We start from the raw sequence: 13,434 nt of genomic DNA on the forward strand, positions 1-13,434 counted from the left end.
GTGTTACCAACTCCAAAGTCATTTCTCTTAACCATTATATTTAATGGTTTTCTATTGAGCTGCTAACGTTAGATGTATCACTTAAAACTAGAATCCTATCTCCTTTAGTTTAGGATTGATAATTAAGTGCTTGTTGACAGAACTAGCAACCCAACTTGTAAGGCTCACTGAAAAATGAAAATGTGGGGAAACTTGTCCAGAAATTATTAAAATTTCAAGATGGTGACAGCCAAGCATTTAAACCAAGCCTGAGTCCCTTGTGAGTGTGAGGTCCAGCGTGACTGCACAGGTCCCGTGCTCATGAAGCCGGCCCTGCAAGCAGAATCTTAGTGGATCTAATGGATCTGTATAGTGGATTTTTACTGAGCAGTTCAGTAATGGTTGCTACTTTCTAGAAGGTAATAATCAAATGCTGGAACTAAGAGAAATGAGTACACATTCCAGACATTTATAGAAATTATGTATGTAGCATCTATCAACAAAGTATATAAAGAAAAGAAGAGCCAGGTAGGAAGATTAAATTAAGTCTAGCCCTCTGGTTAGAGAAGCCCTCTGGGGTGGGTGCGTGTGCACGTACATACATCAATGTGTTTGTTGGGGTGGTAGGGGAGAGGGGAAGAACCTAAGCACAGAACAGCAGCTACGCATTCCCTTTCATAGAAATCTAGGCTCTTCTGCCTAGTTGTCAAGGCTGTCTAAGATGCATACCCACTGTCCCTAGTCTACCTTACTCCCCCCCATTTTTCCAACACATACCCTGTCTGATCCAGTCAGCATGACTTCACACCATATGGCCACCGCTGTCTCAGGGCTCCAGGCACTGCCTGCTCTCTGAGACTGTGCAGTACTTACGCTATAGATTCTGTGAAGTAAGTAAAGCTCAAGTCCTACTCCCTATCTGAAATCACCTCCCAGTGACTTGCAATCTACCCCATCTGTCCCATGCTTCTAGATTTCATTGTTACATACTAACAAACAAGGCCTTGCTTTATTCACTAACTAGTGGGTTTTCCCAGCTATTGCTTCGAAGAATCAATATTCCTTATTATGAAATAAACAAATCTCTGCTCCTACTCAGTCTGGAGCTACTGGAGTTGCCTTTTCGAGAAATGAAATAATTACACATCAACATCTTGATTTCAAAGTGTCTCCCTTTGTAACTCTGGAAGCCACTGTCTTTCCTGCCCATTGCATCTGAGAGCATACGGCATGTCTCCCAGATCAGCAGTCACATGGATCTCATACTGTATGCACCTCCAGTTTCAAAGACCCTGGAAGCTGTCTGTGTGAACCCCTAGTGTCCCTTAAGACAACTGTTATATACATAATACTGCCAGTATTTTTGGTCTGATCGTTCTAAATAGTTCCTCCAAATTAGGTTACAATCAGTCTGGCTGGTAGAAAAAAGTAATGTTTAGTTGGTCCAATAAGGAAACATGTGGGAGCAAAAAAACCCCTCGAAGTTACAAAGTGAAGAAAGAGAAGTGTTTTTACAAAAGTGGCCAGAAGAAAATTGAGGAACTATTACTTGTTTTGCAACCCCAAAAATGAATACTAAGTTCTTTTTTTTTTAATTAATTACTTAATTAATTTATTTATTTTGGCTGCATTGGGTCTTCGTTGCTGCACAAGGGGTTTCTCTAGTTGCGGCGAGTGGGGCTACTCTTCGTTGCGGTGCGTGGGCTTCTCATTGCGGTGGCTTCTCTTGTTGCAGAGCATGGGCTCTAGGCGCACAGGCTTCAGTAGTTGTGGCAGGCAGGCTCAGCAGTTGTGGCTCTCAGGCTCTAGAGCACAGGCTCAGTAGTTGTGGCGCACGGGCTTAGTCGCTCCGCGGCATGTGGGATCTTCCCGGACCAGGGCTCGAACCCGAGTCTCCTGCACTGGCAGGTGGATTGTTAAGCACTGCGCCACCAGGGAAGTCCCAATACTAAGTTCTTAACAGGGGGAAAATGGTAGAATGGATGATATTCAAGTCCCACTAAGTTTCTTAGGCACTGGTCCAGATTAAATGGAACACTTAGTCCATTATTTAACAAAATTTTTATTGAATGTAAAGATATTTGCACACAGGAAATAAAATAACTGAACACCTCATAAAATAAAAATATAAATTAAATGTATACTATTTATCATGCCATTTCCAAGGATGAATGTCATGTAACCTCAAAATTATATATTCTACTGTAAGCTTTCCTTTATCAAAAAAGTGCTACGTAAAACTTTTAAATAAAAATAAATCTGTTTAAAAATATAGGCTGATGTAAAAAGCCCTATAAAAAGCATAAAGATTTTAAAATTTTCCAGGTACATCTGATTTTAAATATATTTGACATAAGTCCACAAATCGAAGATTATGGTTGTAATACTTTAAATTTTTATAATGGTAACATATGAAAAATTTGGAGAAACAAAAATTAAGACCTCTATTTTAAATAATTTTTGGTACAAAGCAGAATAAGGAATTTGCATAAATTAAACACTTACCATAAATAACACCAAGAAAGTAGTTAAAGAAAGTACTAATCTTTTAAGGAATTTCTAAAAAAAAATCAATGGGAAGAAATTTCAAATGGTTTCATCTTAGTTATAACAACATGAACTCCACTTGCTCTTCCCCTGCTACACTATGCCCCAAGGAGCTCATCTATTAATAATTGTAAATAAAACCTCTACAGATCATTCCTTATCTACACTTTCAGACCAAAAGTGTTCTGAGTATCAGATCAACCTCAAAATCAACGGACATAAAGCTAGACTCGTTTTTCTTCCCCCAAACAAGATTTTGCTGTACCAAACTTCAGTCATCAAGGATATTTTAGAATCTATCATAATTCCTTCCTCTGCATTAAGTTATCAACCATAAGGCTTCCTTTTCCTTTACAATGTCCTGGCTTACCTGCTCATTTTAGATGTTAGCACAAGCCATGGGCTAACACTGCAATGCCTCAGGCCGGGGCTACGGCCACAGGCTGCTGAATGGCTTCCTTTCTTTCCTTCATCCAATACACCTGTTACTCTACGGACACCCTAAGCCTGAAAGTCCAAACTCTTCTTATATGCTCAATTTTCCATTTTTCCCCAACACAAACTTTACAATTTGGTGGCCACTTCAGGTTCAGGATTCAGTTTTAATGCTTCTAACCCACCCTAATTTTTATTTTAAGGAAAGCACAGATACACTGTCAAGCAGCTAGGCTACCAAAAAAACCAGATGAAGTCAACTCTGAAATGCTGGCCCATCATGCTGGGCCTAGTGTACAGCATTATGATACTAGCTGGATTGTTAGGGGTAAATTTTCAATTATATTGAAGAGGTGACAATACTAAGTTTTAACAATGTTCTTACCCATCTGTGGGACTTTTCATACATATCCACATATCAGAGAAAGAAGTATATCAAACCATGTACCCATAAAACATATGGTCAGCATAATCAAAGTAACTAATGGAGGTTTGGTTCAAATACCATACTTTGCAGGTTGTGGAGGAGACTGGTAGTCCTAACTATAGATAGGCCAGCTCTGCTTCTTAAAGAGGGAGGCATATCGCTACATTGTGCAGGCAACAGTCTCTAGAAATCTGTATATTTTAAGGACACTTTACATAAGCAATGAATACACAGGTGTTTGGCTACATACTGTATTGTTCTCCTGGGTCTGTCACAAGATGGGCATGGGAGGCACTGTGATAGTGGCTCATACCTAGCTAAACCTGGAAAGCATTTCTAGCTAATAACATGTATTATAAGAACTTTTTATTTCACATTTTAGGTATATAATTTAAAACTTAGGAAAATGCATGAAGTTGCATGGTCCCTCTTACTAGATGGATTTAAACTAGAGGCTGGATACACATTTACAGTGGCATCATAAAGGAGATTCAAGCATCAGCTGAGGAGGTCGGGGGATGAGATGACCATCACAAAGTCTCTTCTAATTATGAGAATCTAGATTTATATGAACATTATCAAGACATACTCAATTCAATGTATACAAGTGACACATAATCTTTACATCTCACACAACCTGAGATCTAAAGATAGGTGAAGAATTAGGAAAGGAAAAAAAGTTTTTTTGATACGGGCTTTAGGCGGAAGCAACAAGAGGCATTCGATTGGATATGTCAAATTGTTGCCTATATATGCAACAAGTGGCTTCAGCAATGACCTCTTTTGAATCGCAAAAGAATATGTGATTAATTCTCCTGCCTCCAAGAGAGCTTAACTATTGTTATTTGTTGATTTACAAAATACCTTTTCACTTAAGAATTCTTACTAGTAGGACCCCCTTGCTAGTACTGCTGGGGGGTGGGTAGTGGGTTGATTGGGGAAGTGGGATGGTTATTAATTGAAAGATTAGAAATTTTTGTTCCAGTTTCTATTTGATGTAGGGCCATTTAATATAGTAAGATCTAGAACGACAGAAACTTAACTTTCATTTATATTTCTGAATTAGCGTCATATTTTCCCATATTGTACTACTAGGGAACAGTGGAGCCACTGGTGGCATGAACGACAGTCATCCCTTCCTGCTGGCTTAATCATGTCACACTGGGACAATGCAGGTGATGAGGAAGATAAGCAATTGAGGGATCCTCCCTGTATCTCTAATACATTCTCCCTCTTCTCCAACTGACTTAAGGGATGTTCTTCTCCACAGACTAACATTACTGCAGTTTGTCAACACTTAGTTTTCTAAATCACTATAGGATTTTAAATCATTTCTTACTTCAGATGCAAAGTAGGAACTGTAATTTTGATTAAATATTTACTAATAAATTCACAATCAAGGGAAAATAATTCATGAGATGTCACCTTTATTATAATGTATAAACAGAGAAGAAAATTATTTTGCAAAATACTACATTTTAGCATTATGTGGATATGTGTGTTTTTGCTTTTCTACTCATAAAACTCTCATTAGCTCAACGTATACTGTTTATTGGGTCTAGAAAAATCATAAATAAAGCTGTCTTTGAACTATTCTATGTGAAGTTCACAGGAGCAAGAAAACATTTTTATCAATTAAAAAAAGATTTCACCAAAAACAAACCCCCAAAACACTGTGATTCCATAGTGAAACATTTTAAGAATTCCCAAGCCTTCCCTTTTTCCTCCTTCAAGGAGGTACACAAATGAACCAAGACACATTACTGTCCAGGGTATAGTACTGGTTCAAAGGCCTATATATCTCCTTGAGGTTTTGCGCACTCTTCTTCAATCTAGAACTCTGATTTTGAATGCACAGCACAGAGAGTTGTAAAACTACCGAAATATTTCACTGCAACTGACAGGCAACTTTGCCTTGTATGGTGAACCCTCTCTTTCCAATCTGAATGTCTCATCCTCTGCCGTCTAGAGCAGAGGCATCAATAAGTTGAAATTAGTGATAAAAGGTAACAATTATACACTGCAGTGATTGATGGATACGATTTAGAAGTCATAACTGGCCCTACCCTGAATCCTGGCTTTCCTACTTATTCACTGTATGACTTGGGCTACGTAATTTTAACCTTCTGGGCCTCAGATTCCATACCTATAAAACAGGAATAACAGTAGTTACCTCAAAGGGGTACTGTAAGGCTTAAAAAAATACATGCAAAGCCCTCAGTACAATACCTGGCACACAGTAAGTGCTCAATAAACGTTGACTGTTTTTACTATTATTTCTGTAAACTGAGCAGAGAACTTGTAAAATATCAAGAGTTCCAAAGCCCATCTCACAGAGCAGCGAGGGGTTCTGTCCAGGGCAACCTGAGTTTTAACACCTTTTAATTTCGGCCGTGAGCTATGACATCATCTAGACCTGTGCCATTCAGTAACTGTAGCCACTAGCCACCAAGGAGCCCTTGAACTGTGCCTAGTCAGAACTGAGACGTGCCGTTACTGTAAGATGCACATCAGATTTCGAAGACTTAATATGAAGAAAAAGAGAATGCAGAATATCTCGATTTTAAAATATCTGATTATGTATCGAAACGATAATATTTTATTTCTTATCTTTGGCCACACCGCGCGGCTTATGGGATCTTAGTTCCCCAGACCAGGGATGGAACCGGGGCCCTTGGCAGTGAGACCTCGGAGTCCTAACCACTGGACGGCCAGGGAAATCCCGAAATGGTAATATTTTAGACATTCTGGGTTAAATGAAACCTTAAAATTAATTTCATGTTTCTTTTCTTCTTTCTTTTTTTTTTTTTTTTAAACGTGGCTCTCATTAAATCTGCACTCAGAGCTGATGGAGAACCCGGCTGCTCATGACGCGGACCAGCAGCACCTGAGAGCTTGTCAGAACTGCAGATTCTCAGGGCCGCCCAGACCTACACAATCAGCATCTGCGCTTCAATATGATTCTGAGGTGGTTCTCTCGCATTGCTCCGGAGTATTCCGCTGTCGAGCTTACTCCGGAGAACAAACCTGGCCCTACAGTTACATAAATGCGAATACCCTGTCTTTAAGTAAGTGCTCACCGAAAAACAAAAGTGGAGGAGAAAGCGGCGGTAGGGAAGGAGTAAGGTAGAAAAAAAAGAAACTCCAAGTAGAGGAACAAAAAGATGCAGGAAGGGGAGAAATCCAACCTGGGAGATTCAGTGGAAGGGAACTTCCAGACTTCTGCCTCCATAAATGTGGAGAGAGATACAAACTGAGGTAAAATCTACCATCCAAACCTGTAAGGACCAGGAAATCGTCAGTCAAATCAAGTCTTACCCGCCCCTCAGCGGCCTCAGCTAAGCGAGGCCTGGGCCCGAGAGATCTGAGGACGGTAACCACCATCCGCCCCAGGGCTGGACGGTTCGCCGGGGCGTCTCCCGCTCTTTCCCCCAAGGCCCGGTTTCCCGAGACACGCAGCGCGTTTCTCGGCACTCACCTGCCTCGGAGCGGCTCCAATGGCCTGCACCTTCACCACAGCCACCTTCGAGTCCTTCTGCAGAGAGTCCGCCCCCTCTGGGCCAGGGGCTGTTCCCATTGGCCAGGCCGCTCGTCAGTCTCGGAGGCTTTCGGACTCTCCGAGGCTTTCGGACTCTCCGAGGCTGTAGGGAACGCCATAGCAACCGAACATAGAACTACATCTCCCGGCATGCTCTAAGGCGATGCACCAGGGGCTACCAATAAATGCGCGAAGTCCTAGTTGCCGAAGGGTTCAGTTTTATGCAAATATCAAAGACCACACCCTTCCTCATTCCAACCGTATCCCCATCATCTTCTTTGGACTGTTCCCCGCCTCCCTTTTGCCTCCACATTGTTCTTTCCTTTAACACTTTCCGTTAGTTACTTGAACGCATCCTAACTAGTGTCTCGCTTCGCACGGCAACGGAGAAATGCACCGAAATCGTGGAACAAAATCTGCCCAAGCCCCGTCAGGAAAATCCCAGACCAGACATCTCTAGTTACGCCTTCTGGAAAGGGGGTGGGGAGGAAGGAGAGCCCAGGTCACGCCCCCTTTGGGCTTGCTGATTGGTTTATTCGGCTGTCACTCCGTCCTCTTTCATTTCTCTCAGCTGCCCCTCCTTTGGTTCCCCGCGGTGGGCGGGGCTAGAGGTAGGGGGCGGTGAGGAGGTGTGGGCCCCTTCTTCCGATTGGTAGGGTTTTTGTCCCCACCCACCCGGGGGCGGAGATGGAGGGGTGGATGGGAGCAGGGGAGGCAGCCGAGGGAGATGAGGAGATAGGCGGGAGCGAGGGAGGGAGCGAAGGAGGTAGAGAAGATCGGAGGAGAGGGGAGGGAGCGCAGCTTGGTTGCTCCGTAGTACGGCGGCTCGCGAGGGAGAATCCCGAGCGGGCTCCGGGACGTACGGAGAGGCGGGCGGGCGGGGATGGTGTGCAGGGCTGCGGCTCCTGCGTTCCCTCCCGCTGCGAGTGAGCTGTACTGATTTGTCCCTGGGGCGGCAGCGTGGACCCGCCTGGAGATGAGGTGAGGAGCGGGCGGGACCGCGGCGGCCTGGACCGGGAAGGCGGCAGGGGCGGGGGTCGGCGCGGGGGTCGGCGCGATGGCCGCCTGGGGCGCCCGTTCCCCGGGCTGGCGCGCGTCCCTCCGGGCGCCCTTCACCCTTTGCCGCACGGTCGGGAGGCGAGGCACCCGCCGACCCTGTGCCTCGTCCTTCCTATTCTCCCGGGGGCTGCGGTGGGGCGGCCGGCTGGCGGGCGCCGGGAGGCCAGGGCTCCGCGGCGGACTGAGGGGGTGGCGGCCACGGAACGGGCTTCGGGTTGAATGGGCGTCCGCAGCCGTGGCCGGCGAGCGGGGTCCCTCCTTCCTCAGGGGGACTTGGGGCGGCCGGTGCTTCCAGGGCTGACCTCGCTGCCCTCGGCCGCCTGAGCCTGGCGGGCCGGCCAAGTCTCGCTTCCCCGCCAGCCTCCCGGGGATCCGGAGCTCGCGGGGAGCGGCGTCGCGCCTCCCGCCTCTCTCCCCCGGCCTCGAGTTCCCGGCTCATCCCTTTTTCTCTCTCGTGTGCCTGCGAAATCCCTGTCAGTGAAGGACAGTCAATGCCGTTTGGCCCTGAGTCCTCCTGCTGGGGCTGTCTCTGATAGTATTTAACGGAAAGCGGCTCTCCTTTCAGTGGGAGCGCGTCCCCGGTGTCTGCCGTTCCCCTTCCTTTCTTTACGCACAGACACGGCTTTACGGTGTGGACCGAAGGCACAATTACCGGCTCTCGCTTGAACGAGGAAATGTGATCAGAATCCCCAGGAAAAGGAAACCAACGAGGAATGGGTTGCGCCTTCCTTTACTCCTTGTTTGCCTTTGGATTAGAAGGCAACTTCGTAGATTACATTTCCTATAGACATCTTTTGTTGTGATTCAGACTAAAGGCTTTGCTTTTGAAGAAATAAATTAGCGGCTTCTATGTTGAGTTGAAGGCTATGGAGATTTTTGATGGCCTCTTAATATGAAAGTTTCCTTTAGAACTTTGCCATCATCAGTGCTATTCTGAAGGCAGCACCAGCCTGAAATTTTAAATACATGCAGACTCCGGACAGATGCGTTTCTTTGTGCTTATCTGCTGGCATCCTACTCTTAATGTTTCCGTGGTCGGAACGTACGGATAATAAAAACAAGTACAATAAAAAGTATAGGTAATAAAAACAAATACCATACCAAAAAATGCATCTGGAAAATCTCAATTCTGTCAACGCGGAGGCAGTTTTTACTAATCCCTTTGAAAGGATGAAGACCAGGCTCAGAGATCTCATGGATTATGTAGTGGACAGAATATGAGGGAAGGACCTGGGGCCATGGATCCAGCAGGCCAGCTGGTTTATATAGTGCTACTCTTAACCTCTGAAATAGGAGGAATGTATTTGTTGGGATACCTTTATTTTTAGATGATTTAAGGTGCAGAAGCTTAAATGCCCCCCAAAATTATGATTTCTACCTGTCACTGAGAACAAAATACTGTGTTTTTGTTCTCAAATTTTTAATAGTTTACTTGAATCATTTATGTTGTTTTGATGGTTGTTTGCTTATTACTAAAGAAAAAGCATTTTAAAATATTGAGTTCTTTCTGTAGGAGGTTTGTAAAGAACACAGAAACTTTAGATAATCTGAATTGAGAAATGAGGGACACTAATTTAGTGATGGTTTAAAAACTGTTTAAAACTTCTTTAAGTAGCTCCAGTAAGGAACATTTCTGATACAACTTTTTTTTTAAGGCTATTTCTTTATCTAAGAACGTTATCCATTGAAATTGCCGAGGCATATGGTACCTTCACAAAAGTCTATTATTATTCTGCCTGAGTAAGAAAGGAAATGAACAAATTTTTGATGTACTTTGGAACCCTGTGGATTGTTCAGATACTAAGCATTGTGAAATAGGGCATAAAATGAGTGGTAGCAAGTTAGTTCCCTGAAATGTTTGTCTCTCTTAGCTAATTTTTTTTTTTTTTTGCAGTTGACTAACAATTTCCTTTTTCTTAATGCTTATCCCTAATATTGGTAGTAAAATTCTGCTTAGGTTCATGTTTTCCCCAAATAACTAGATTAAGGCAAACTCAAATCTCCTATAACGGGGGTTAAGAAGGCGGTGCTGGTAAATCCCTCTACTCTTACTCAGCTTTTTTATTTGCTAGATTTGTGAATTATAGGGAATTAATTACAGGTCGGTTGGGTTTATATTACTCAGTTCACATTCCACTGCCATAGAGCTTTTCTCTTCCGAATGATCATTCTCTTCTGAATGGTTCCACTTACTGGCAGGTTTCTCAAAGTCTGGACCTCAGAACACTTATATCAGCATTACCTGAGGTTCTTGCTAAAAATACAGACTCCTGGGATCTGATTTCCAGCAGGTCCTCCAGGAAGTTTTCTTGCACAGTAGCGTTGGAGAACCACTGGCATTGTGCTTCCTTCTCACTGAGCGTGTCCTAAGACCATGTTTTGAAGAGGATAGCAAGTTTTTTCAAGAGACAGAATAACTTTTATGCCTTAGGGCTGCTAATAAAAAACTATGACGTTCAGGTATGTAACACACCTATAATATAAATTTCAGAAGGGCAGAGACTTTGGTTCATCATTGTGCCTCCAGTGCCTAGAAGAGTGCCTGGAGGAACTTCATGAAACACTTGAGTGAATTACATCACAGTGAGGCCACGTCTTTAAACCTTTACTTGTAAAGTTAATCTTATCACTTTGTAGTCATTGATTTTAAGCTAGGAGCCACAAGTACTGTACCCCAGTCATTTCTGTAAGTTTGGTTGGCTCTGAAAGGAGAGAACCTTTCCCAAGCTTAGACTGCTCAAGGCGATAAGCTGGAAAGAAGGCTCCTAGCAAAATGTTTGCTTAGACTCAAAATATGAATTTAAGTCACAGTATAGTGGTAAATTACTATGTTATCACTACATTAAAATGCCATTTTATAAGCTATGATAAGCCCAACATAGTGCAATAAAAATTGGTTTCCAAACAATGTAGAAAACTGGTATGTTTTCCGATTTTATTTTTCATACTCGTAACATATGACCTTCACTGCTTTTTTTCAGAGTCCAGCACAGGACTCAGTCCCATAAATAACAGCTTCTGTTGTGTAGTTGAGGGGATGGATAGTTAAGAGTGCAACATCTAGAGAATATTGGGTTTGACCGCACATAGTCTGTGACTTTGATCTAGTCACCTAACCTCTCTGTGCCTCAGGTTTCTCAGCTGAAAATGGGAATAGTTGTAGTAAAATTTAATACTTCTAAGTGCTTGCTTAAGTTCTTCAGATACATTCATTTAATAAGTGGTAGTTACGATGATCATAAGAAGTTGAGGTATATAAAAATATATGAAACTCTAGCTAGTCCGCTCAGTTTTTGTACTACTGTACTTTATGGTAGTAAGTAGAAATCCATTGCTTAAAAAAGAAGTCTCTTGCTAATTTCCTGGCACTAAATATGTATAATTTTTAAATTATAACCATAACTAGACTAAACATTAAAAGTATTTAATAAAACATCAAGTTCTATGCAAATTTTTTTTCTAAATAAAGATAAACCTGTCATCACTTTCAGCTTAATAGTATTATTTCAGAAAGAAACTGATAATCAGTTTAGATAATCCCTTGTATTTTAAAGAATCGCATGTTTATGGTAGAACAATTGAAATACAGAACAACAAAAAGTAGAAAACCATAAAATACTTAGAGGTCCACTACCTGAATACATTTCTCTCCAGACCCTTTTTCTGTGTGCATATGGCTATTTATATATAGTTTTTGGTAACAAATATGGGATCCTGCTATACATATGATTGTTTTGTAACCTGTACTTTTTTTCTTAACATCTTATCATGAATCTTTTCATGTCTGTATAGTCAGTTATAATAGTAGTTGAATAATATTCCATTTTATGGGTCTATGATAATTTAACCAATTTGTTTTTATTAAACATTAATTTTTTTCCCACCACTATAATCAGTATCTCTGCAATGACTGTCCTCCATGCATCTCTATATATACTTTTGAGATTTTTTTTCCTTAGGATAAATTTCTAGAGGTGTGATTGCAGGATCAAAGTACATGCTATGGTTTAAGGATTTTTGATACATATTTCCAGTTTGTCATTTTGAAAGGTTGTAGCAATTTACACTCTTAGCATGGTGTATGAGAGTTCCGTTTCCCTCCCCCTCCCTTTTTTTGGGAATGACTTAACCAGTGACAAACCTAGTGAATTGTTTTCATTTTTAGGAAGAAGAATGGGATGTTATTGTGACCAGTTTGGTGGTGCGATATGGAAAGTCAGAAAATTCATACACCTGTCATAATGGTAGCTAACTTTTTTTTTTTTTTTTTGGCTGTGCTGGTTGGATTGCGGGATCTTAGTTCCCAGACCAGGGACTGAACCCGTGCCCTCTGCAGTGGAAGCACAGAGTACTAACCACTGGACCGCCAGGGAATTCCCGATAGCTAACATTTATTGAATCCATTTACAGCATTTTATAAGCATTAACTCACTTAATTTTTACAAATTCTCGGTTTTTTAGATGAATATGACTTGGAAACCAAGGTACCTGCAGTTAAGTAACAGAGAGCCAGCAAGTGGCCGTGCAGATTAGTTACTCTAGAGCCCAAACTCTTAGCCACATTGCTGGATTGCCTGTCTTCTGCACATGTTGTACGGCATTGGGGGTACTTTTTACATTCCTGATTTCTGTTTTGAAATAACCTAGCAGTTTCTTGGCGTGCATTAATTTATAAAGTAGGTGGGGCACAGATTTGAAGCCCTCTCATTGAGGAGTTCGTCGCATAAGTTAGCTCACAAACAAGCCTCATGTCCTGTCTAGCACCCACCTCTCAAAGCAGTGTGCTACCCTCTCCTCTGTAGTGGTTTTCCTAAAGCACCCCTGCGTAAGAAACAGGATTAGAGTCACAGAGAAGACTAGCGAAATTGGAAAAGGCAGTTTACTTGTGGTGTGGACTTGCCTTGGGAACACAAGACAACGTACAGAAGTGTGATTAGGGAGACAGCCGGGAGTCTGTCCAAACATTTCCATGTCGGCCAGTTTGGAGATCTGAAGTGCCCGGTGGAAGTTCAGTTCGGGAATGCAAAGGCCTCACTGTAGAGAGCTGTCACCCATCCATTGGGAGACCATTTAAAAAAAAACAAACCCCTTCTATTCATAAGTGTGATGGTAGAATATCATTAAAGTTTTGTTGCTCATGACTGTAGCCCTCTAACAAGGTGAATTTCCAGTAAGCTAATCTGTTTGAATTCATCATTGCTCTTTTCACCTTTTTCTAGTAGGACTGATGACTGGCAGCTTACCTTACTAGCTTATTGCCCAGAGAGAGGGCTGGTGAAATCATTTTGGCTTCAGCTCTCTGGCCTGAGTTTGTGCTGCTCAGTCAGGCAGGACAACCACGGCTCAGTCTTAGGCTGGACACCAAAACCCACTCTCACTGTTGTGAGGGCTGGCGCTCCACCCAGGCCGGGTGGGAGTGGTCCTGGGGGGCACTTTACTCCTCATCCAG

The 13,434-nt window shown here is 42.6% G+C and overlaps 2 protein-coding genes across 8 annotated transcripts in view; one reads left to right on the plus strand and one right to left on the minus strand.

The window, feature by feature from the left end:
• CRYZL1 (crystallin zeta like 1) overlaps positions 1–7,371 on the minus strand; it is a 32,972-nt gene extending 25,601 nt beyond the window's left edge. For 2 of the 5 annotated variants that reach the window (XM_059921475.1, XM_059921476.1), the window contains exon 1: positions 6,867–7,371. In XM_059921475.1, coding sequence (XP_059777458.1) covers positions 6,867–6,965 — 99 coding nt within the window. In that variant the 5' untranslated portion in view covers positions 6,966–7,371. Of the gene's footprint in view, positions 1–6,576; positions 6,667–6,866 lie in introns of all 5 variants that reach the window. The other 3 variants (XM_059921479.1, XM_059921478.1, XM_059921477.1) reach the window with 2 other exon arrangements.
• A 330-nt stretch (positions 7,372–7,701) lies between these two features.
• The window catches only part of ITSN1 (intersectin 1), a 222,869-nt gene continuing 217,136 nt past the window's right edge, over positions 7,702–13,434 (plus strand). For all 3 annotated transcript variants that reach the window (XM_059921482.1, XM_059921480.1, XM_059921481.1), the window contains exon 1: positions 7,702–7,907. The gene's annotated coding sequence lies outside the window, so the exon portion shown is untranslated. The remainder of the gene's footprint in view (positions 7,908–13,434) is intronic.

This window comes from Balaenoptera ricei, chromosome 4 (genome assembly GCF_028023285.1).
Source record: "Balaenoptera ricei isolate mBalRic1 chromosome 4, mBalRic1.hap2, whole genome shotgun sequence".
Taxonomy (NCBI): Eukaryota; Metazoa; Chordata; class Mammalia; order Artiodactyla; family Balaenopteridae; genus Balaenoptera; species Balaenoptera ricei.